Here is a 26301-nt window from a genome sequence, read left to right as displayed (position 1 = left end):
ATTCAGGTCCTCACTTGGCGTTCCAGTGAACCTTCACTATCGGGATACGGCTTTGTTTCGTTTGCTTGACCTCTCGGTCCTTGATCTCTACTGGTTCTTCCACAAAGTTGAGGCTCTCGTTGATCTCGATCTCGTCGAGTGGGATTACAAGAGTCTCGTCAGACAGACACTTTTTCAAGTTCGAGACATGGAAAGTCGAATGTACGTTACTGAGTTCGTTCGGTAAGTTAAGTTTGTAAGCTACTGGGCCGATTCTTGCGAGAATCTCAAAAGGCCCAATGTACCTTGGATTTAGCTTTCCAAACTTTCCGAAGCGTATCAAGCCCTTCCAAGGTGAGACCTTCAATAAAACACGGTCGCCCACTTGGAATTCCAACGGTTTCCTTCGTTTATCAGCGTAGCTTTTCTGTCGGTCTCTTGAGGCTTTCAATCGTTCACAGATCTGAACGATCTTCTCCGTCGTTTCCCGTATGATCTCCGGACCTGTGAGAGTGCTATCAGGGACTCGACCTTTAGCTAACTGGGTATCATCCACCTCAGCCCAGAACAGAGGGGATCTGAACTTTTGGCCATAGAGGGCCCCGAATGGAGCAGCCTTCATGCTTGTATGATAACTGTTGTTGTAGGAAAATTCGACAAGGGGTAAATGAGTATCTGATATTTGCATTTTTAGCTCATATTAAGTATAGATTTTTTTTATCATTTATTAGCTAAATTATCGCATATCATGGACAAAAGGTACTTAAAAGTGTTTGAATTATGTTTTCAGCCCAAAAGTGAAGCTCGGAAGCAAAAGGAAGCAGGAGAAGCGGTTGGGAGCTCGGGAATTGAACAAAGAAGAAAACCACCAAAAAACAACACCTACTCGGCGAGTAGGGTCGTCTACACGGCGTGTCTGATCGAATAATCGAGAAGATAAAGACTTAAAGACCCAGAGACTTATCGCATACGGGGATTGAGAGATGGACTCGGTGAGTCGGCACCTGACTCGACGAGTCGTTTCGCATATATAAAGATAACTTCTCAGATCGATAAGGGAATTCTGGAAGCCTTCTGGAGAGATTAGCTGCGATTGAAAAGCCAGAAAAACCCTAGAGAACGAAGATACAACCTAGAATCCAATTTCGAAGGAGATTTAAGGCAAATTTCATCATTCTACTTAATCTTTTGTTTCCCATTATGGCTAGACAATTAGAATTTGTTTATTTGCTGATATTTAGTTTAATCATGAGCTAAAACTCTTAAACTTCTGTTTGGGGATACAAAATTGAGACTATGGTTTATTATTGGTAGGATTAATTCAATGTCGGTGATTTTTGTTAGTTCTAGCTTGCTAAAGAACCTTGTTTGTGAATGATAATTAATTTTCTGTTAATAGGAAGGTAATTAAATAGTATGAACATCTTTTGATTATCAACCTCATATGTTTATGTGACCACTTTATCATATGTCTAGGATTAATGAACATGAAACTAGAATTAATAAGAAAATTAGGTAAATTCATGTGCGAGATTGTGTGATGACCATCAACAATAAGTTAATTAAAGGACCAAATTAGTTAACTATTGCAAGTCTAAATTAACCCGAATAATTAATCTAGTGAATTTACTTAAATTAGACAACTGATCACTGTTTGAGTTAGTTTATTCACTAAGGATTAGTGTAGTGAACGCGAATCTAATCACTTGAATCGGTAACCAACAAAAGAGTTAATCCATTGCACTATTACCATAATATCAACCATAGGATCAATGGAGTGGAACTAAACAGAAGTCCTTCCCATTATTGAATCTAGTTAATTCTTTGCTTTTCTAGTTTTTAAATTTAATGATAGTTAGTAAGTTTTCTAGTCTTGTAAAACTAGAGAAAACCCCTACTTATTAATTAATTTAGATAGAATTAGTTTTTAGTTTTAATTTACCGTTCCCTGTGTTCGATACCCTACTTATTTAGTTATACCACAATTGATAGGTCCACTGCCTCTGTGTGTTTATTTTATAATATAAAAGTAGGTTTAAAACTAGTTGAGTTTACACACATCAAGTTTTTGGCGTCGTTGCCGGGGATCGATTCTAAATTAGCACCAAATTCTAGTTTAATCGATCCTTTGTGTAAGATTTATCTTACACAGAGTTAATTCTTAGGTAATTTAGTAATTAGTATAAGTTTTAATAAAAAAAATCCGTTTTTAAAAGTAGTTATAAAACTTTTTCTGTTTTTGCCTTCAACTCGCCGAGTGCACTCGTGCCGACTCGGCGAGTTCGTCGTTGTTCACAGTTTTAATTTTTATTTATTTTTTGTTCTTTTTACGCATTTTTTGTTTTGTTTACAGTTGTTTCATGACCCGAGGATCTGATACACCCCTGGTCCCTCCTTTCGAAGACCCGGAATCCGCATTAAGGAGGAGCAAAGGAAAAGCCGTTGGAGAATCCGCTTCTTCAAAGAATTCACCGCTAAAGAACCTCAAGTCCATTTTCAGCAAGAAGAGGAGCAGCAAATCAGGAGCATCCAATGCCTCTTTGACAATCGAAGACCCAATTAAAGAAGACACCGAGTACGAGACCGAGGAAGAAGAAGAACCCACATACGAGCACGAATCCGATTTTGAAGACGATTTAGTCATCACTATGGCTAATATCGAAGAAGTCCCCATGGGGGAATGGAAGAAGAGGATGCGCGATGACACTGGCCTGGGACTTGTGCAGCCCGCAATTCCCGCTACCGCTACTTTCGAGCTAAAGGGTCATATCCTTGCCCAACTCAAGGAGATTCCCTTTTATGGAAAAGACCATGAGGACGCCTACAAGCACTTGGATGAAGTAAATGATGTGGCTGACTACTTCAATGTACCAAATGTGTCACGCGAGACCCAGCTACTTCGCATGCTTCCAGTCACATTCAAGGGTGTTGCAAAGGATTGGCTCAAGTCACTTCCTCCCGGATCGGTCACCACATGGGCCAAGATGAAAGAAGAGTTCATAGACCACTTTTGCCCGCCTTCCAAAATAGCTAAGTTGAAGAAAGCTATTGCCAACTTCAAGCAACAACCCAGGGAGTCTCTTTATGAAGCTTGGGAAAGGTACAAAGGTCTTCTTAGAAATTGTCCACACCATGACCTCAATAGCCAACAAGAGGTCTCCATTTTCTATGATGGAGTCAATGTCACCACAAGGCAATTGCTCGATTCACAAGGCCCGCTCACGAAGAAGGCACCCTGGGTAATCAAGGAGTTAATTGAAGAATTCTCTAAGCACTCTAGAGAATACCACAATTCAAGAAATGAAGTAAGTCGGGGGGTAGTGAACTCGGCAAATGATGGATTGGCGGCGGTGATAGCTAAGCTCGATAGTCTAGATAGAAGGATGACAAAAATGGATCAAACAATCCATGCTATTCGAGTTGGATGCGAGAATTGTAGAGGGCCTCATCTCACAAAGGATTGTGACCCGGATGAAAATGGAAACAAGAAAGCTCAAGTGTTCTACTCAGGTGGCGATCGATATGACGAGAATTGGCGGAAACCAAAGAAGGAATGGCTCCTGTATGAAGAATACAAGAAGGCTAAGGAGGAGAAATACAAGCAGAAAGATAGGGGATTCTATCAAAAGGAAGAACCGGTTATGGAAAAGAAAGCCGATTTAGAAGAAATGTTCACTAGATTCATAGCCGCGTCCGAAAAAAGGCACAATGATCATGATGTTGCTATAAAAGAGACCAGAAATATGCTAAGGAATCAGCAGGCATTTATTCTCAACATTGAGAAATAGCTAGGACAACTTGCACATCAAGTGAACGAGAGAAGACCTGGTCAACTTCCAAGTAACACCGAAACTAATCCGAGAATGGAGAATTTGAAAGCTGTGACATCCAGCTGTGAAGAAATTCTCACACCTGCACAGAAGATCTCCAATGTGAACACAGAAAAGGTAGAAGAGTCGGATCCAGCTGAACCCGACCAGACTCGTTGAGTCCCTCTAATGGACTCGACGAGTCCATGCGCTGATGAAAAATTTGTTATTCCCTCAAAGCCCTACAATCCCCCTTTTCCATTTCCAATCAAAGCCATGCATGTGGAAAAAGTTAGAGCGTATAAAGCCTTCATGGAGCACGTTCGAGAGCTTAAAGTCAACATTCCATTTGTGGAAACAATGCTTCAAACACCCAAGTACTTTAACTTGTTAAAGGGTCTTTTTGCTGCTAGAAAAGATTTAGCTGAAGTCGCAGAGATAGTATTGAGTGCGCTACCAGAAAAGAAGGGTGATCCGGGAAGCATCATAATTCCTTGCCAATTTGGAAATGTACTTGCCACTCAAGCATTGACCGATTCGGGTGCAAGTATCAATTTAATGCCCTTCTCTTTCTTCAAGAAGCTGAATTTACCAAAGCCAAGACCAGTTAACATGAAGATCCATTTGGCGGACAAGACGACAATTCATCCAAGAGGCGTTTGTGAAAATCTCCTCATTAAGGTCGACAATTTTATTTTTCCCGTAGACTTTGTGGTACTTGATATGGAAGAAGACCCCGAAATTCCAATTATTTTGGGGAGATCATTTTTGAACACCGCATGTGAATTAATTGATGTATGTGAATCCACATTAACGTTGAGGGTAGGAGACGAGTCATCAGTGTTTAAAGCTTTGCTAGAGATCGAGCAAGAAGAAGAAAGAAAAGAAGAGATCTCATTCATTGATTTGGATGATGAGATACTACAAAAAGAACTTGCACTGTTGCAAGAAGAAGATCCAAGCAAGTTGTTGCTACCTTCTGGAGTTAATGAAGATTTTGACAAAGACTTAGAGGAGATAGAAAAGCTGTTGAAAGGAGCCAACTCGAAAAACACAGTGGGAAGTGGGGAATACGATCCGACTCGCCGAGTCGCTTCCCCAGACTCGACGAGTCCCGTCGAAATTACCAGCAACTTGGACGATTTTGATCTACTTGTTACCAGCTCCCTGCATGTTCTGGACATGAAGATTTTCCCTCATTTTTTAGAAGAACAAGAAGCAAAAGGAGAAGTGGATGGTGAATTTCAACACGTTCATGCAGCATGCCTTGATACGATTATGCAAGAAGAAGAAAATATTCCACTTGAAGATGAGGCAAGCTTTAGAGAAGAAGAAAAGGCAAGGGATAGAAGAGATGATGTTGATCAACCATTCATTACCAAACCTAGAGCACGAGTTTTTATCAAATATGAAGTAATTGAGTTTAAGGAAAAGGAAGTGCAAGAGAAGGTGCAAAAGAGTTGGGTGAAGAAGAAAAAGATGAGGAAAAGAGAATTTAATGCAGCTGAGGATGATGCTATAAGGAAGAAGAGAGAAGAATCAAGACGGGCCTACAAAAAGAAGATTCACGCTTACAAGACGAAGTACAAACCACAAAAGATTGGGCGTGCATTCCCAATGCAGGAAAATGAAGAAACGTAGAGGGGAAGGAGTCCAGCTAACGACTCCTTAAAAAGAAGCGCTTGGCGGGAGGCAACCCGTTTTTTTTAGAGTTTGCTTTCTTTCATCTTTTTAGTTTTGTTTGATTTTCATTTTTAGGATTTTAATCTTCCAAATCATTAGACATGACTGCTTGAGAGTGCGTATGAACTAAGTGTGGGGTGGAATGAATTTTCTTTTCTAAATGAATGGCACAATTATATAATTTTTGAATTGTTTGCAAGAGACTCGCCGAGTCTGACTATGACTCGACGAGTCGATTCAGATTCTAGATGAGTTTAAAAATTGCGACCAGACTCGCCGAGTCTGAACCTGACTCGACGAGTCTATCACGCAGGCTCGCAACATATCTTCCAAGGTTTGGATAGTTCTCTCACTTTGGCCGTCGATCTATGGATGGTAGGCTGTACTCATGTCCAGCCTAGTTCCTAAGGAACTTTGTACCAGAACCTCGAAGTGAATCTACCATCTCTGTCCGAGATAATGGATAAGGGAACACCGTGCAGTCGTACAATCTCCCTAATGTAAGTTCTTGTAAGTTTCTCCATCTTGTCTGTTTCTTTGATCGGCAGGAAGTGTGTAGACTTAGTCAACCTGTCGATGATGACACATATGGTGTCAACTCCACCCGTTGTCTTGGGCAACTTGGTTATGAAATCCATAGTGATCCGCTCCCACTTCCATTCTGGTATCTCAGGCTGTTGTAGTAGACCTGAGGGTTTCTGGTATTCGACCTTGACCTTTGCACAAGTAAGGCATTTACTCATAAAGGTAGCAATCTCTGCTTTCATGTTAGGCCACCAGTATAACTTTTTAAGATCCCGATACATCTTATCCGATCCCGGGTGCACAAAATAATGAGTGTTGTGTGCCTCATTCATGACCAAGTCTCTGAAACCACCGAGTTTCGAGGTCCAGATCCGGCCCATGAAATAATAAGCTCTGCCACCCTTAACTTCCAAGTTCTTATCCATCCCTTTCAGGGATTCACCCGCCATGTTTTCAGGCTTCAAGGCGTCGAGCGGAGCCGTCTTAATTTGTGTAGACAAGTGTGAATGGATAGTCATAGTCAATGATTTGACCCTACGGCCAGAATATTCCTTCCGGCTTAGGGCGTCAGCAACTACGTTGACTTTACCCGGATGATACCGAATTTCGCATTCGTAATCACTGAGCAGCTCGACCCACCGTCGTTATCTCATGTTGAGCTCCTTCTGGTCGAATATGTGTTGTAAGCTTTTGTGGTCTGTAAAGATAGTGCTTTTCGTTCCGTACAAGTAATGTCTCCAGATCTTCAGAGCAAACACTACTGCTCCTAGTTCAAGATCGTGGGTCGTGTAGTTGACCTCATGTGTCTTTAGCTATCTCGAAGCATAGGCGATAACCTTACCTCGCTGCATCAGAACACATCCAAGCCCTTGATTCGACGCATCACAATAGACAACGAAGTCTTCTATTCCTTCGGGAAGGGATAGTATTGGTGCGGTGCACAAGGCTCGTTTGAGCGTTTGGAACGCTCTCTCCTGCTTCTCTTCCCAGTCAAAGGCCACGCCTTTCTGGGTCAATGTTGTCAGAGGCTTCGCAATGCGGGAGAAGTTCTGAATGAACCTGCGATAGTAGCCAGCGAGGCCTAGAAATTAACGAATTTCTGTAGACGTCTTCGGTGCTGACCAGTTCTCAATGGCCTTTATTTTGGAAGGGTCCATGTGTATACCCTCTTCGCTAACCACGTGCCCTAAGAATTCGACTCGTCGGATCCAAAAGTCACATTTCGAGAACTTCGCGTAGAGCTTCTCCGAACGTAATGTCTCTAGGACTTGACGCAGATGTTGACTATGTTCCTCCTTACTACGAGAGTAGATAAGTATGTCTTCGATGAAGACGATGACGAACTGATCCAAGTAAGGATGAAACACCCTATTCATTAAGTCCATGAATACAGCAGGCACATTTGTCAATCCGAACGGCATCACTACGAATTCGTAGTGCCCATAACGAGTTCGGAAGGTTGTCTTTGGAACATCCTCCCCTAGTACTCGTAATTGGTGATATCCGGATCTCAAGTCGATTTTTGAAAAGAAGCTCGCCCCTTGAAGTTGGTCAAATAAATCGTCGATACGAGGCAACGGATAACGATTTTTGACGGTCAGTTTGTTGAGCTCCCTGTAGTCGATGCACATACGAAACGATTCGTCTTTCTTCTTGACGAACAAGACTGGAGCTCCCCAAGGTGAGAAGCTTGGTCTTATAAAGCCCTTGCTGAGCAGTTCGTTAAGTTGATCGGATAGTTCTTGCATCTCTGCAGGTGCTAGACGATAGGGCGATTTGGCTACTGGGGTAGCCCCTGGAACTAAGTCGATTCGAAACTCGACTTGACGTTGTGGAGGTAATCCTGGGAGTTCTTCTGGAAAGATGTCGGGAAAGTCACGTACTACTGGAATGTTCTGAATGTCCTTCGTTTCTTGGCTCACATCGACCACATGAGCAAGGAATGCACAACATTATTTTCGCAAAAGTTTCTGAGCTTGGATGCTCGAGATGATATGAAGGTTCGTGTCGGGTTTGTCGCCATAAACTACTAGGGTTTCGCCAGACAGCAGATTAAGGCGAATAGCCTTTTCGTAACACACGATATCGGCACGATGTAAACTCAACCAATCCACGCCGATAATGACGTCGAAACTTTTAATTGAAACCGGCATGAGATCGATAGAAAATGAATGGCTATCTAAAGTTAGGGTACACCCTATGAATATACTGCTAGTGCTCTCTGTCTTTCCATTAGCCATTTCTACAGTGAACGGTTCTTTAAGTGCTCGTGATTTATGCTTAAGTAAACGAGAAAATTTTTGGTTCACGAAACTCCTCTCCGCTCCACTATCAAATAGAATGCATGCATAAGAGTAATCGAGGAGGAACGTACCAGTGACCACCGTGGGGTCAGCAACCGCTTCCTCATGGCCTATGACCAGAACTCTTGCTGCTCCTCCGGCAAACCCTGCCTTCGGGCAGTTTCTCTTGAAGTGGCCTACCTCGCCACATCCGTAGCAAGTTTAGCCCACTCCAGCATCGGGGGCTTGGTTGATTGGCTTCGCCAGAGCTTTACAGAAACGGGTTGTGTGCCCCTTCCCATTACAGTTCAGACATTGCATCTCCCGGCAGGCGCCGACGTGATGGAAGTTGCACTTGTTGCACTTAAGCAAACTTCCAGCGTATTGCTTTACCGGAGCAGCAGCGGCAGGTGCTATCGCAGCATGTACTGCCACGACCTGCTGCTTTTTGGTAGCCTTAGCCTTCCTCTTGTCATCCCAAAACTTCCGCTTGGAGTCAGCGGTTCTTGCAGGTTCTGAGATGGCCAGGGTAGTTGTTGTTGCGGTCGGGGTACGAACCCCATGGTCTATGAGCCGCTGTGCCAATCGCTTGGCACTATCAAATGTAGCGGGGTGTGATGCCAAGACATTTCCCTGGTACGGTGGCACCATCCCCCATATGTATCTCTCAATCTTCTTTCCCTCTAAAGGAATCATGTTGGGACAGAGGGCCACCAGTTCACAGAACCTGGCGGTGTAGGCGACTACGTTGGAGCCCGTCATGGTTAGGCCCCACAGTTCTTCCTCCAGCTTTTGGATCTTGCCCCTCGGGCAGTACTCCTCAATCATGAGGTCCTTTAAAGTTTCCCAGCCAATAGCATTAGCCACTATGAGAGATGGCGACTTAACATGGCCCTTCCACCACGTTAGGGCTTTAGTTTCAAAGGTGCAAGCAGCGAACTTCACCTTGCTCTCCTCTGGGCAGGAGCAGATTTCGAAAACCGATTCGGTTTTCTCGAACCATTGCGAGAGGGCAATGACTCAGCCAGTCCCCTTGAAGGACAATAGCTTGCAGTTTGTGTAGTCCTTATAGGAGCACTCTCTCGAGCGCACAAGAGCTTCAACCTGAATAGACTGAACACGGCTTCCTCCTCTAGTGGAACCAGATGAATGATATTGAGCCATGGCTGTAGCCACAGCTGCAGCTACAATAGCATTTAAGGTTGTCGTGTCGAACTGAGGAGTAGGTGGTTGAGGTGGTGGTATCGGTGTTTCGTTATTCAGGTTTCTCCTTGGGTTTCTACGAGGCGGCATCTTTGATCTATAACTTTATGAAGATGAAAACATTGATAAGAATTTAATGGAAGAATTGATGTAAATGACTCATGGACCAACTCTTCATAGCCCAACAATACGATTGAATAATATACTTGAATGAAGATGGAAGCATTTGAATAATAATTTCCATTATATTAGATATCTGTCAAAGGTACTGGGATTACCAATGTAATAAGTTCGGGAAAATGATCTAGAAGTAGGTCTTACATCAACCAATATGGAAAATTTTGACAGAACTATGACTAAATCAAGACCTAACCGGTCTAAGATTTACAAGGATAGGAAATTAAACTAGAGTTCTTACACTAACTAGGTTATATCCAAAAGAGAAGTTGATGAGAATCTATCGGTGACGAGAACTACCAGAGTGAGTTCTTGACTCCGACCGAAGACGTTCTATGTCCCTTATGCGCCTATCAGCTCTGGCTTGCTGAGCTCGAAGTTATCTGACTTCAGCTCGGGTTTCAACGAGTTCCCTCTGGAGCATTGCATTGCTGACCTGAGCCCTTTCATGAGCGGACTCTAGTTGGCGAATGCGGACAGTGTTAACGCCAGAATTGGCATCAACCTCCATTACTCGGTCGATGGTTGCTCGACCTTGCTCGGTGTTCCGAGCAATCCTACGAACCATAATAGGTAGGACTCTGTCAGCTGAACCTCCCTCAGTGAGGTTGTAGAAGCTTCTGTCTCCATCGTAGGGAATGGGTTGTCCTTGTTCCTGACTCCACCTATTCAAGTTAGTGGCCCACAGAGGTGTGGGTCCTTGAAATGCTGGACGAGGGTTTGGGTTTTGATTAGCTGGGGGCAAGTTGTTGACTTCTGGCTCTGAGTCAGAACCATCAAAAAAGCCTTCAGCTTCATGATCATCCAAAGGAATTGGGTGATCATCTTCCGGTTCATCTTCTAGCCATCCTGCATTGTCGTGGTTGGGATAGTACGGGTCTCCGGGAAAGTGGAATCCAGCCATTAAATCTATGCGAGAAGGGAGGTATAAGAATCTAGCACATAAGTAACTTATAGTAATGCAAAATACTCCTATAGTATTTTAAGTTTAGGTTCTATTGTTCTCATTGTGGTATTGTGGGTAAGTTTTTAGACTTGTTGCAACCTCACAACCACACTTAGGAACATGCTAGTCAACCCTTGGATAATATAGTTAATCAGGCTATATCTTCCCAGTTTTGACCATATGTCTCTAAATCTAATTGTGTTGCCCAACAATCGTAATACTTTTGTACTGTCTTAGTGACACTGATTTTAGTATGAATGCAGGCACGTATACTTAATTAAATATTTTAATATTTGAAGTATAAACTCTTAGCCAGAGTATTTTATTCCTAATGTATTTATAGTTAGTATATCTTTTATGGGTTGATATACTCAATTCACTATAAACAATGCTCTGATACCAATCTTTCACACCCCCAAAACCGATGAACAGCGGAAACGTTCTGGGGTGGAGGACGCCATGTACAGTATCACAACAATGCAAAGTAGTAAACAAGCAACAACATCATCCATTGCATTAATAATATAATTTCATACAAGTGTGTTCTGTTAAGTTATATAGACACCAAAAATAATATACATCAAAATAAAAGAGGAGTCTTGAACTAGCTCCTTCTTCTCAAAACCTGGCACCTGTACCTGTCTACTGGTGACCTGATAATACAAGTTATTTTGAAAGCGAGTATCAGCTTTAAAGCTGGTGAGATCATAAGTATATTAGTGTCTGTGTTTGTATGAACGCATTTGTAAGATGTTTGTAAGATGTAATGTATAAGTTTTGTTAAGTTTGTATTTGTTTGAACTTTCCTAGAAAACCCTATGTTTTCTACTAAAAGTAGCCTTCTACCAAGGCTTCTAGTGTCTGTGTGTGTGTCTCATGTAAGAGTGTGTATTTTCCCAAATCCGACTATCATTAACCAAAATTATAGTTTTTACATTACCGTGCATCGTGTGCATATTCACGAGGTGAATGTAATGGGAAAAATATTATAGTATTGTAGTGTTGTATTAAGTAACTACTGTTGTACTAACTACCTTAAGTAGTTGTAACTTTTAAGGTAACATGTGATCGGCCTGTATCTTGCTACCGACTCAATAGTAAAACGACAATGTAAGATGCCGTAAAAATGACGTTTGGCACCCGTAGACTTGCAAGTCCCACTGTAGCGAGCAGCAAGGTGTAGGATAGTCAATCCAGTATAGATCTATACACAAACTCATACGCTCCCCAATTAAGGAGATTCTGATACAAAAACAGTCATGGCAGGTAGTGCCATGCACTGTTTAATGGCTCACATAACTTTGTTAATGTATATGTAATGTATATGTAATGTATATGTGTGCTAGCTGTATTGTGAGTTCTTTCTCTGTCTAGCCTGTATGCTTGTTTCTCGTCATAGTGTTAACATATTTGTATACCCTTGCTACCCAAGGGCATTGTATCCTTTGACTCATGTATGAACTGACTCATTATAGGTTTCATTGTTCTAGTAATACTATTAGTATCTTCCTAAACTACTCTTATAGTAGTTTACTAGCAATGTATGATCATGTTTGTGTACCCTTGCTACCCAAATGTATAGAACTGATTGAAGGAACTTTTATGACTATGTACGTATACATGATATACAACTAATATTTAAACAACCTTCGGACGGATAACTGATGCCCTAAAGCCACATCCAAACAAGGAAAACAAATTAAGGCGTGCTGGCCTTCCTAAGTCTTTTAAACATTGCTTATATAACTATACATACATAGACATGCATTTAACAATATGTAAGCATGAAAGAGTTTATAAAACAGTTAGAAGCAAAACAGTTTGAACAGTAACAAAAACCACTGGTTTTGTAGTTATTAATCACATATGATTGATGTAATAACTATAAGTATTTAACTTGTATTCCCCCCCCCCCCCCCCACCATAAAAGCATTTAAAAAAATTTAAACCATTGATTAAGGGGTATGAACTCGCCTGTAGTGAGTGGTTTGGATGAACAGATTTGAATAGGATGATAGGTGTAAAGTGAAGACCTAAACACACACGCGGATCCTATTTAACATATAATGATACATATATGAATATAATTAGTGTTTAAAACAACTGATTATTGAATATGGACCACCTTAGGGACTAATAAACACTTATATTGAAGTGTTACAACCATATATGATTATATGAAGGAGATATATGGCTTTACAAAGGAGTGTATGGCCAAAATACACACTATACACTACTAGAAAAACAGCCTTTTACGACGCTCATTGCGCGTCGTAAAAGGCTCAGATGACGCGCAAATGTGCGTCAAGGAACGCCCTGTCATAAAGAGAGACGACGCGCATTTACGACGCTCATTTACGACGCACAATTACGACGTGCGTTTACGACACGCAATGCGTATCAAGAAAGGCCTTGTCATAAAGGAAGACGACACTCATTTGCGTGTCGTAACCTTACGACGCGCGTGTTAATGACATGCAATGCGTATTAAGAAAGCCCCTGTCAAGAAAGGCCATGTCATAAATGAAGATGACACACATTTTTGCGTATCATAATTTTAAATGTTTAAAAAAAATATTATTTATAGATTTACTAATTTTCAAATTAAATTTGCATTTAATGTCTCATAATCACAAAGGCATGAAAGAACATTATTACACGAAGGGGAGAGAAGAAGAATTGTAAAACACAAAACAAAATTTTATTATAAACTTCAAGGAAGATCAGTTACAAAGTTACATAAGACATACAAATACAAGTCAAACCATTGTGACTTTTATTCCTAACATTCCAACTCTTCAATGACCACAGTTCAATCATTGACTTCCTAAAACCTTAACTTCTATAACAGTTGCTTATATTTAATCGCTAACTTATTAAATAGTGGTATAATTTCCAGAATTCTAACATAATTACCAAAATACCCTTAAGTCTAGATTATATTCCAACAGTAATAACAAATGGAATTGTATTGGAAGCTTCATCTCACCAGCATTGCGAAGAGCTTATTGGTTCATCAGAGACATCTTCCCAACCCTACAACAAATTCATATAAACTACAAACATGTTGAAAAAGTAACACATATGTTGTTTAACTAGAATGAAATTGGTATTTGACAAAGACCAACAAATTTAAAGAGAAAGAAGCCCATACCTACCTGCTACTATATGTACTAGAGGCGATGAAGTTTACCCTCGATTATTAACAACTATTCTTCAATAATGAGTTTATAAGGAGTTTCAAGATTTTATGACTCTTTTCAGCATCTGTAAAAAGTTTCTCAATTGTAATAGCAGTACTTCTGTTGAATATGTAATGGGTAATATTCGCAGTCGTACCTGTACCTTGTTCACCAAGGAAAAACAGAAGAACTAGGGGAGAAGAAATGAGGGATTAGAACAGCAGAAACAAGAAAAAACAGAGGAACAATATTGGTTGGTGCTATAGATAACTTAACTGAATAAAACTTGGTTCTTAACATATTAAAAGGACAATGGTTACATCTATATATGCTAAATAAGATAGCATCCAAATATAACTTGAGGGGCAGACACAAGAATTTTCAACAATAGTGGCACCAAAGCCTGTAACAACAAAAAAGATAACATCAAGGCTTATCTAAAAGAAAACCAAATAAGATCAATACACTTTAATAGCAACATGATAGAAGCATATGGCAGTACAACTAATCAGGTTATGTATAAAACTAGATACATTATAGATTATACATAGATATAAATATAGGGAAATAATTTACATACCTGAACAACATCATTCCTTTGTTTCCTACATTTTTGAGAGGCCTGAACTTGCAACTGGAGTTCCCTTATTGCATTAAGTATTTCTGCAAAGAATTTCCTCTTCCTCGTTTCTACTCTATTCTTTTCTTCCTCCTCTAATTTTGTTAGTCTGTGCAGCAAATGATGTTAAAAGAAGAATAAGTATTAAACTAATAACTTCTTTTTCCAAAAGCATACAAAGAAAATTCATAAACTTTTATCAACTAGTCAAAGAAAATATCCATCAAGATTCAAGATTTACCTCAGCATCTCGTTTCTTCTTGAGATGGTTGTCTAAATCAATAGCAAAAGCATCTCCCACACCATAAGAAGGACGAGACAACCGCATCATGCTACAATCAAAGAGTTGCTTCTCAGGATACACACAATTTAAGCACATCACTGTAGTTTAAAAACTCTATCCAAATATAGCATCGTACTATGGATTTCGTTTTCTCGTTACAACATTGTACTTGAAAAAATCTACAAAAGTACAATGATGTAGTAGAAAAAGATGCAAGTAGAATGCTATGATAAGGAAATAGATGAAAGTACACAGTTGTTTCTTGCATTTAACCCATTAAATGTTAATCTTTAGATACAAAAGAGAATATGGAAAAGCAAGATGTTATAAACTGCAGTCTACCTTAAGTCCATAGAGTTCAAGCAAACACTTTGACTGAAGGTCTTCACCTATGCTTGTAGGTAATTCTAAATTCATGATAAAGAAACAAATGAGTAAATTTAAATGATATCTACTAACAACTTCACCTGCCAGTAAATAAAATGTTAAAGTATAATACATATGCTTCTTATGGCAACCTTCAAGTTGTGTCAAACGATTTTGGATGTGGCTCTCGATCCATTTTTCCTTGTTTCTACCATTTTAGAACCAGTTATGTGATTAGATCGATGTTTGACCAAAGCCTCCTCAAGGTCTGCCATTAAAGAGTGGGCCCTGTTCAATGGCACTTCTTGAATTCCCCTAATCCGGCCCTGATTGAACATAGGTACCCCAAAGATGCTTGTTAAACCACACACAGGTCAAAAGCTACAAGGCAGTTCACATAGACAAATAGAAAAGTAGAATTCAACTAGAGATAATTGCACTGAGATTATTACAACTGAGCATACCATGATTAGCCCTAAGCTGTCAATTACACTAAAACAAAATAACCTACTGGTCGAACCAAAATGGGGCAAAAAATTCAAGTAAAAAGATCAACAAGAACTCAAAATTGAATTAAGGGAAGAATTATAAAGAAGCCTACAACCTAAACCTGTACAATTTTCCAATCAACAAGAGTAAATTCGCAAACCGACCCAAGTTCAAGCATCGATTTCAATCAAAAACATAAATAATTAGCCCTATTCTGTCGATTAAACAATAAATCGTCCTAACAAAACAATAAAATCCAAGAAGCAGTTATAATAAGAGAAACAGAACCACGAAAGAATTACAGAAGAGAACTCACGGGCGATGAAGCATCATCAACCTAAACCTGTACTACCAGCCTCTTCGTCCATTGGTTAATCGATCTTCTGCTCCAAAGCCCATATGCCACCATTGTTTTCGATCTCTTCAGTCAGATCCATTTCAATTCTCTAACCCAAGATTGAAGCAACACCAACAAAGAAATCGATGGACTTTAACACCCAGATCTCATAGTTCTTTGTGTTGTTGGCCTCCATAGTTGACTGAAGATGGTGAAGATTTTGCCCTAATTCGTCGGTATGAGAGGAAGAAGAAGAGACGTATAGTGTTAACAGATCCAAATACAAAAAGGTACCGAGTGTGGATGGAGAAAAGGTAGATGAACGATGGTAAGCACAACATACCTTTATATAACCATAAGAGGATAATCGAACCCGTCAATCGGATGTTGGGCTTGTAAGGAGAAGCGATTTTCGACCGGTGGGAAAGGGGAATTCGAACCTTTGTTTGCGGTGGTGTTGGTGGTCCGATGTAAATGGGGTGTTGGGGCCCTGAATCTTGAAGAGTTAATACTTGGGTGGCCTTCCATATCACGGTTCTTTGTTTCATCGATGCCTATATATCCGAACAGAACACACTACAAATATGGTGGTGTGAGTGATGGCTAGGGTTCATGAGAGAGAGAAAATGATTTTTTTTAGAAAGTGTGTGAGAATGTCTTTGAAGATATTGTGGAGAAAAGAATATGGAAAGAAGCAGGTCAAGGAATAGTGCAAGAACACTGTTGGCGAGTATTCTCAAGAACAGCAGAGATGAAGTAGGTGAAATCACAGTAGAGATGAAGCAGATAATGGAAATCAGAAGCCTTTTTTCTTCATTGAGATGATGAAGTCGAGAGATGGAGATGAAATCGTAACCTTGAAAAAGGTTGCACAACAGTGTGAGGAGAATGAAAGATGCGTCAAAACGCTTAGGTCAAAGAGGTAGCGGGCTTTTCTAATTTTTTCGGCTTTTCTTTTCCCGCTTGTAACTAAAGAACGCGCGTTCATAAAAATTATAAAGCGACACCTACAGAGGGCGCGCATTTAAGATATAGCGCCCTCCGTGTTTTTAATTTTTTTCTTCTGACAATAATTTAAGGGCGCGCAGTAATGCGTGACCTAAATCCTTAAATTTTCTGAATAGATGACACGTTTTTAATGTCACTCTCGGTTGCGTAACATAAATTAATGAGTGTCATTATTTGCGCGTCGTAAAAGGCTGTTTTTCTAGTAGTGATATCAGTGTGTGCAGCCAGGTGTTCGGCCATACATGGTGTGTGCGGTTGGGTGTGCGGCCATACATGGTGTGTACGGCCGTACACCTAGTGTTCTTGGTGTTCTTGGTGTAGGATGTTACCTTTTATGAAGATCAACAAGGAGATTTGGATGATACTTGAGAGGATTTCGGGTCCTAACTTTGAAGAAGTGTAGAAAAGTGTTCCAAATGGCTAAGTGTTGAATATATAGGAGGGAGTGTGCGGTTGGGATGGGTGTGTGGCCGCACACTCTTGTGTGCGGCCGCACACACCTTGTGTTGGTGTGATTGGCTCAAATGCAAGGCGATACACCCACAATACTTATCCCACGACTCCTACCCTGCTTATACTAAGCATTAAACACTCTATTTGACTCCAAACAGTGCTAGAAAATAGCAAAAATGAGTTTAACTTTGGTAAGAAATGAAGAATGTAAGCTAGAAATTTTCAGGTTGTCACAAAATAGGAGTTTGTAAATATTTTTCTTATAAAAGTGTGTTTGTATACAGTTTTATAAATGGGTTTGTATATATTTTTTTTATGAAAATGTGTTTGTATACTTTTTTTTTTATAAAAATGTGCTTGTATAAAAATATGTTTTTATGAAAACATGTTTATATACAAACATGTTATCCACATTTTTATAAAATACATGTTTATATACATTTTTTTTATAAAAACGTGTTTGTATGCAAATTCATTTATTGTAGAATAGGTGTTTCTAGAAAAAAAATTATAAAATACGTGTTTATATACATTTTTTATAAAAACTAATTTGTATATATATTTATGTTTTTATATGCACACAAAATGCTTTTTTATATTTAATACATATCTATTTTATAATAGATTTTTAAGATATATATGGGTATAATATGTATTTTATATTAGTTTATCTTACGTATTTTCACATAAATACTTTTTTATAAATATGTATTTAAAATATAAAAAAAATGCTTTTATAAATAGTTATTTTGCATACAAAAAATTTTTTTAAAAAAATTATATAAATATTTTGCACACTAAAATGTTTTTATATAGAAAAGTGAAGACTTTTTATGTGAAAATATGTTTTCTTGTACAAATATAATTTTATACAACAAAAAAACATATTCAAAACAAAACTTTGAAAGAAAAAAAAAACTAAACTTATGATGAATTCATAACATAATTTTGAAATCTGGATCAAAAATGTAAATTTTAGATTAATTAGATTCAATTTGTAGTAAAATTTAAAAATGTGGGTCAAAGTTATAAATTATAAAATTGGAATGTTTTGTTGACCGGGTTAAAATGTCAAAATGATTACAATTGTCGGTTTATAAAACTTTTGTATATATATATATATATATATATATATATATATATATATATATATATATATATATATAAACTAAATCGGTTTTGGAATAAACTGCATGCTCGCCAAAAGAGTCTAAACATGCCTTTCGACACACCAGACATATCTCATCGACTGGGAAAATTAGAATCATGAGTCGATATTTGAGGATGGTATGGTACTCCTGGTGTGTATTTTTAATGCACTAGTTTTTTATTTATACTTTCTATTTTATCGCATCTAAACCACACCTTACAGGCAGTGAACCCGATCAAGTATAGTGTAGCTTTGATAAGCAAGGGTGTCGAACTTAAGGGGAACGGTAGTGAATTAATTTAAAATGTTTAATTATAGGTTATACAAAACACATAAAAGCAGTAAAGAAAGGGTTTATTAAATCTCAAACGAACAACTAAATAGCAAATCTCGATAAACTGACAGGAAGACAAATCTCTTTAGGTACTTTGGTTTAGATAAGTTGCACCTTAAAATCATAGACAATTGCACACACAGATTTATGTATTCATGTCCACCGATTTCTAAAATGATTAGATTCACGTTTTCTATTACTAATCCTTTAGCAAACAAGTCAATTCAAGCAGTGATCAGTTGATTAAACTAACAGGTTTCCTAGTGCTCAGTTCGTATCAAGCAAGACTTGTAATAATAGTTAATTAAATTTGTCAATTCAATCAACTTATATGTGATTGGTCGTTACATATACTCACACACTAATTTACTTATTTTCTAGTTAAACCTAGTTTCATGTTCACTATTCCTAGTCATATAATCTTGATGGTCATCAAAATCATAAGAGGCAAGCAATCAAGCAGATGCTCATACAACTCGATATACTTAATAATTAACAGAAAATAATTGTCATTAACACATAAGGATCATTTAACAAGCTTAAAAAGATAAAATAAACATGAATAAAACAATCAAATATAGCAATTAATAGAATAATCAAGGTTTCATCTAATCATAAACTCAAAGCAAATGGTTTTGACACCAAAATCAGAAAGTAAAAACATAATAGTATCACAGTGGAATGCTAAACATGGTCACGATAACAAACTACATGATTACCAACATGAATCCGCTCTCTAATCCTTCAGATCTTCGCTCCTATCAGCTTAACGGCCTTTCGGCCGCATTCTAGACCCTCAAAACGGCAGTTATGAAGTTTTCTTGTCACACAAGTCGAAGTGGAATATCATAGATTATGAAAATGGGTGAATGATATGGGGTATTTATAGTTGAATGGAGATGGAATTAATATGGAATATTAGAGTTGGATAGGAATAAGGAAACTAATGGTGGATTAGAGATTAAGCAAATAAAATTAGGTAAGTGGTGCTTGGGGAATAAGTAACTTGGAGGGAATTTTCGTCCAGCTTTTATGCTTCATCTTCAAGGCCGATTTTGGATAAAATAAATCCCGAATTAGTAAAAAGGCCTCTCACATAAGTCGTAGAAAATTTCTTCTAGGTTTCAGAACATTTTGAATCTCGTCAATTGGACTTACTAGTCATCAGATATATACCTGAAAACTGAAGAGGGGTGAATCTACCAACAATATCCTTTTTGCTTTTTTTAGCTCATTTCTCCTCCTTTTGCATTCCAACTCTCATTTTAACTATAATTTAATATTTCAAAGCATATTAAGTATCTTTTATTTCTAAACAACATAAAAACATAGTGTAAAATAATAAGAAAACATCATAAATATATGCATAAAATAGACGTTATCAACTCCACAGTAGACATATGTTGGCCAAGCCCATCTATAGGGATAGCTAGAAAATAATCGTGAGCATATGGTGCACGTAAACACTGGAAAACTACTTTCTATCGAGCCGTCATATTGAAATTCACTTTCATATCTTGGATAATTTTACTAAAAATGGCATTCGCCGGTGTATTATGCGATTTAGGGGGTTCATTACAAAGAACTTTCGGGGTTCAAATACAGGCATGATGTGGTTAGGATATTTTGGTCGACATATGTAAGCGTGTCGGGGTTTCTACCAACAAAGAGGCTCGTGTGAATTTCCTGGCTGACCCGACAGAAGGAAGGTCAACCCTTATACCGGCTGATGTTTTGATTTTTGTATGGGTTGTAGGGAAACACGCATGTGTGGACCTTACTGGGGTATCCCCTCTCATAAGCTTGAGGGTCGGGGGCTTCACGGCAGGATAGGCTACATTAAAAGCAGCTACATGCAAGGTCGTCAAACATAAGAAACCATGAGAAACATGCAAGGTTTTATATGTTTAAAGTCACAATTACCAAAATACCCTGTTCTTCTCGGTACTCCCCTCATTGACGTCATTATCCTCATTCCCCTCGCATCGTGCTACCATTGCTCACTGTATTCTCCTGGTAGGAATGGCACGTATAATAGACATGAAGAAAATGATGTCATAAATGTCATCAATCAAAACCCTAGGCCATTGATTTCTACAACAAAGTTCTATAAGTGGAACGACTAAAGGAAAGGGGAAGATGAAGGCTGGTGTAACCCTAAGAGATCGAAAATCACTATAAAGAAAGGTCAACAAGCACCACCAAATCCGTCGGTGACGAAAGGTTCGAGGAAAGGCCAACTCGAACAAATGATTGACGATTTCTTGCAGGTGAAATCTTCGGTAAGGTTTCTGAAGCCTAAGGAATGTGAGAGAGAAGGTGAGAGGGAGAAAATGGGATTGATTTCTGAAGATAGGAAACAAGAGATTGCGAGTTTTAAGAAAAACACGAACAAAGTGAAAGATGATGATGAGCAGAAATCGGGGTTTATCGGACCTGAAGGTCTGCATCTTGTAAGCTTTAGGGGTTGTTGATGCTGATAAAATTTTGAAATCTGAGTTGACAATTGAAGATGGGAGGAAGTTAGCTAAGGAGTATAGCAGGGTTTTGATGAGGAAGCATCGAGCAATGCAGGCAGCAGAGATAGGTTTGTTGATATTGAAGATGCGACACCTCACAAGATCTCATTCTTGTCACATGATTCCTGTTTTAGTTCTGTTTGCTTTCTACATGTTTATTTTCTAGCTTAGTTAATTTAGAGTTTGACTCAATCATATAGTGGTAGTAGTGCTAGTAATGCCTTATTGGTCAATTTCCTTTGCAGATGTTTCCTTTGTAATCATAAGCCATATATGGCAACTTCTCATCTTTTGTTTTGATGTAGAATGAATGCAGAATACCTTGGAGTCAAATTCTCTCTTCCTCTGTTCTTTTCTCATTAAATTTGTTGTGTACAGCTTGTGATCTCTCCATTCCAGTCAACAATCTAGTATCGGAGACATCCCATGGCTGAGTTTCAAGTTGTAGGTGGTTTTAAGAAACTCAACAACTAGAATTACATACATGGTCCACCTGTATCACTTTTTATATGCAAGAACAGGATCTGTGGGAAGTTGTAAATGGTGCTGAGACAGAATAAACTGCAGGTGAAGACAATCATGAGGTTTTAAGGAAATGGAAAATAAAGGTGGGCAAGGCTATGTCTATCCTGAAGACAACAGTGGAGGAAGACGTGTTGGAACATCTACGAGATGTGAAGACTCCAAAGGAAGCATGGGATACTCTCCTTGTTTTGTTCTCAAAGAAGAATGAAACAAAACTTCATCTCCTCGAAAACGAACTCATGTCGTTGGTGCAACAGGATATGACGATTCCACAGTATTTTCACAAGTAAAATCTGTATGTCAGAAAATCTGTGAACTTTACCCTCAAGCACGAATTGAGGAACCGAGACTGAAGAGAATTATTATTCATGGGTTGAAACCGTAGTTTAGAAGCTTTGTTGCAGCAGTAAAAGGTTGGCCTACTCAGCCATCCCTCATATAGTTTGAGAATCTTCTCACAAGTCAATAAGAACTAGAAAAACATATGAGTCGTGTCTCTCTGAATGCCGAAGATGAAGCTCTGTGTGTAGGCAAAGGCAAGAGCAAGTCTAAGCCTCAAAACAACCATGGAAATAAGCACCATAACGAGAGGTTTAAGTAGCATGAAAACAAACAACGTGAACTCGAGAAAGGAGACTCTTCAAGTGAAAAGAAAAAAATGGTTCAGGGAAACGCTTTCCATTCAAGTGCTATAACTGTGGAATCCATGGTCACATGGCACATAACTGTCCTAGTGAGCCCAAAGAAGATGACAAAACAACCACCACGCAAGAAGAGGAAAAACCCTGGGATGTTGAAGCTTGTTTTGCAATAGATGAGAATGCCATGGCTCTTATTGCAACTGTTGAAAACAAAGGTAATAAGTTGGATGATTGGATAGTTGACTCTGGCTGTTCCAATCATATGACATGAGAGAAAGGGCGATTACACAATTCAACTAAGTATGGGGTAGTCGAGTGGTAGTAATTACATACAACTCTAGGTTGGCCATTGAAAGTATTGGTGATGTAAGCTTTTCACCAAGAAAAAATAAGCAAGTATTAACACTTAAAAATGTGTATCATGTCCCAAATGTGAGAAAGAATCTACTCTCAGTATCACAAATGACATCTGTAGGTCATTATGTTGTATTTGGACCAAATGATGTAAAGATCTACAAGGAGTTTCAAACTCCATCGAAGGCTGTTCTACAAAGTCGAAGAAACGACTATATTTATGTTCTCTCTGCAGAATCAGCTTATGTTGAAAAGACGAAGACGAATCAGAATGTGGATCTGTGGCACATGAGATTAAGCCATGTAAGTTATGACAAATTGGAATTAATGAAGAAGAAGAAATTGGTCAGTGGATTACCGGTGCTTAAAGTAAATAAGGAATTAGTGTGTGCAGGATGCCAGTTTGAAAAAGCCCATCAACTACCATTTATGAAATCAAAATTCCATGCAAAGGCACCTTTGGAGTTAGTACACTCTGATGTGTTTGGCCCAGTGAAACAATCCTCTATCAAAGGCATGAAATACATGATTATGTTCATTGATGACTACTCCAGATACATATAGGTTTATTTCAGGAAAGAAAAGTCAGAAGCTTTAGCCAAGTTCAAAGAATTCAAGAGCGAAGTTGAGAGAGAAATAAAGCAAAAAATTTACTACTTGCGATCAATGGAGGTGAATATCTCTCACAAGATTTCACCGAGTTCTTGAAAGCACACAACATCAAAAGACAGTTGACTGGTCCAAATACCCCACAACAGAATGGAGTCTCAAAAAGGAAGAATAGGCATCTTGCAGAGATCTCGGACAGCATGATTCATGATAAAAATGTTCCAGGAAGGTTTTGGGATGAAGCCATGAGAACTGCAGCCTATGTAATCAATAGAATTCCACAGCAAGGTCTCTCGTATCAGTCTCCATTTGAAAAGTTGTGGAAAGTGAAGCCAAATGTAATTCATTTGAGAGTATTTGGATGTGTTTGATATGTTTTCATACCTGGTCATCTAAGACACAAGCTATAGAAGAAGGCAGTACGAATCATATTTGTGGGCTATTACCAAGAAAGGAAAGGTTGGAGATGTTATGATCCAATAACCGAAAAGTGCTATGTGTCGAGGAATTTTGTATTCGATGAAACATCCTCGTGGTGGACAACAAACCATGATGTGCTTCCAGATTCAGAATAGGTTAAATGGAAGCTAGTGTCATTTGGAGTTAACTTCAATCTTAACCAAGAGGAAAGTGTAATTGAATTAACTAATGTTGAAAATCAGAATCAACAACCTTGGAGTTGTGGATTTTTCCACCACGGAGACACAAGTGATAAATGTGAAGAGCCACCAAGTGTAAGAAGATCATCCGGACTTAACAAACTTAATCCCATGTATGCTAATGTTGTTATAGTTGATCAGGAAGTGTGTGAACCTAATTCCTTTAAACAAGCGAGTATAGAAAAGTATGGATTGCAGCAATGGAAGAAGAAATGAGAGCCCTAATAAGGAATCAAACATGGGAATTAGTTCCTAACCCAACTGGTGTTAAACCCATCTCATGCAAATGGGTCTATAAAGTTAAGCAATGTGCTGATGGCTCGGTTGAAAAATGTAAAACCCGGTTGGTGGCCCGTGGATTCTCCCAGCAATATGGTTTGGACTATGAAGATATGTTTAGCCCAGTAGCTAAATTAACAACAATTTGTGTGTTACTAGCTTTGGAAACAAACAAAGGATGGAAATTGTGGCAAATGGATGTGAGCAATGCGTTTCTGTATGGGGAATTGGATCATGTGATTCATATGACGTAACTGTTGGATTAGGTGTTTAAGCTCATAACTATAATTGGTATGTACTTGATTTGATTATGAGCATGGTCCTTTTGGGTTTCCTTCACTCTGCAACTTGATAGGATGACAACTGGAGAGAGAGAGAGAGAGAGAGAGAGAGAATAGATTTATTATATGAATAATAAATTGGTACTCAGAATGATTTTATTAATATATTATAAGATTAATATATTATTTGGAAATCATATTATTAATTAGTAATTAATCATAAATTAATCTAGTACTACCTCCGTCCCAAATTGATAGTCTACTTTTGACTTTTGAAGTCTTTTTTCTTAAACTTTGACCTTAAATATTTTTGTGTTTGATAGATAATACTTGATGCAAAATATATGAATGGATTGTATTTTAAATGTTTTTTCATTGTTATAAGTTTTATCAAGTAATATATAATACAAATAAAAATATTTAAGGTCAAATTTGAAGAAAAAAGACTTCAAAAGTCAAAAGTGGACTATCAATTTGGGACGGAGGGAGTATTAATTTTGGGATTAAAGGAACTGATTAATAATGGAGGGACTGGTTTTGCAAATCATTGATAGTTTCAAAATTGGGCTGCTGGACTCCATAGAGTGGAGTGGACGAAATCCTATAGGAAGGCCCTACAGATATCGTCCAAGGCCTCTTATGGAGGAGTCCATGGGATGTTTAAGCCTTAAGCATGAATTAGGGTTTCCTCCAGAAACCCTAGAAACCCACCCCAAGACTAAGGAAAATTGACCCTATGCTTGAAAGAAAGAAACCCTGGCTGATTTCTAGCATCTCTCCTCTCATCCTTTTCATTAAGTGTTTGTGACTCCATTAGAGGTGAAACACTTGGGGCACTAGGCTTTCAAAGTCAAGATCAAGCAAGGATTATACTTGTTATTACTATATAACAAGCAAGGTAACTTCATAACCCTAATTTCATATGTGAATTTTGAAAATTGTATGCTAGTTTATAGGGTTATTGCTTTGGAGTTTGTATTTACATGTTCAATAGAGAAAAACTTAGATCCAAAGCAATTAGAGTTGCATGATCACATAGGATTGTAGTTATGCTCAAAACCCATCAGTTGTATCAGAGCTAGGATGTTTTTCAATTGAATAGATGTAAGAGTGAACAAACAAAAGAATAAGAAATCGATTTTTTTTTGTTGTCTGGCAGCCAGACTCGACGAGTCCATCATAGAACTCGACGGGTTGGGTGAACTCGACAAGTTGACTCGTCTAGTGCTAGATTTTTCAATTTTTTGGCCATATTTTGATTAGGATAATTACCATAACTCATTTTTAATACCTAAATTCAATTTTTCTGATTGGTATGAGATATCCTTATCAAAATTGATGGATTTGGTTAAATATGGATGATATAAGATTATTTTGATTCAAATATTTATCCTAGTAATTTTGAAAAGTTTCAAATTGCACCCTTTATGGTTTATAGTTTAAATTTGAAATTAAAAGTTTTAATTTTTGGTAATTTAAATAGTTAAACCATAGCATTTTAAATAGTTTAAAAATACACCCTCACGGTTTTGTAATTTAAAATTTGATTAAATAGCTTTAATTTGAAATCTTAAATTTAGAACCTTAGTATTTTTAACAGTTTAAAATA

General features: G+C 38.3%; 1 protein-coding gene, 1 non-coding gene and 1 pseudogene across 2 annotated transcripts; 2 read left to right on the top strand and 1 right to left on the bottom strand.

Annotated features, from left to right (window-relative positions):
- Positions 1-3011: 3011 nt before the first annotated feature.
- LOC145049040 (small nucleolar RNA R71) lies at positions 3012-3118 on the bottom strand. Its single transcript, XR_013683161.1, has one exon. It is a non-coding gene; the product is annotated as a small nucleolar RNA R71 (small nucleolar RNA).
- Positions 3119-22583: 19465 nt separating this feature from the next.
- Positions 22584-23428, top strand: LOC145099470 (putative mitochondrial protein AtMg00300). The gene is made up of 2 exons (XM_079037042.1): positions 22584-22725; positions 22986-23428. The coding sequence occupies exons 1-2, from the start codon at positions 22584-22586 to the stop codon at positions 23426-23428; spliced, it is 585 nt and encodes a 194-aa protein (XP_078893168.1).
- A 904-nt stretch (positions 23429-24332) lies between these two features.
- LOC145099469 (putative mitochondrial protein AtMg00820 pseudogene) lies at positions 24333-24665 on the top strand (annotated as a pseudogene).
- The last annotated feature ends 1636 nt before the right edge of the window (positions 24666-26301 follow it).

This window comes from Lactuca serriola, chromosome 4 (assembly GCF_051521515.1).
Source record: "Lactuca serriola cultivar US96UC23 chromosome 4, Lser_US96UC23_V15, whole genome shotgun sequence".
Taxonomy (NCBI): Eukaryota; Viridiplantae; Streptophyta; class Magnoliopsida; order Asterales; family Asteraceae; genus Lactuca; species Lactuca serriola.
This window is presented reverse-complemented; position numbering and strand designations above follow the sequence as displayed.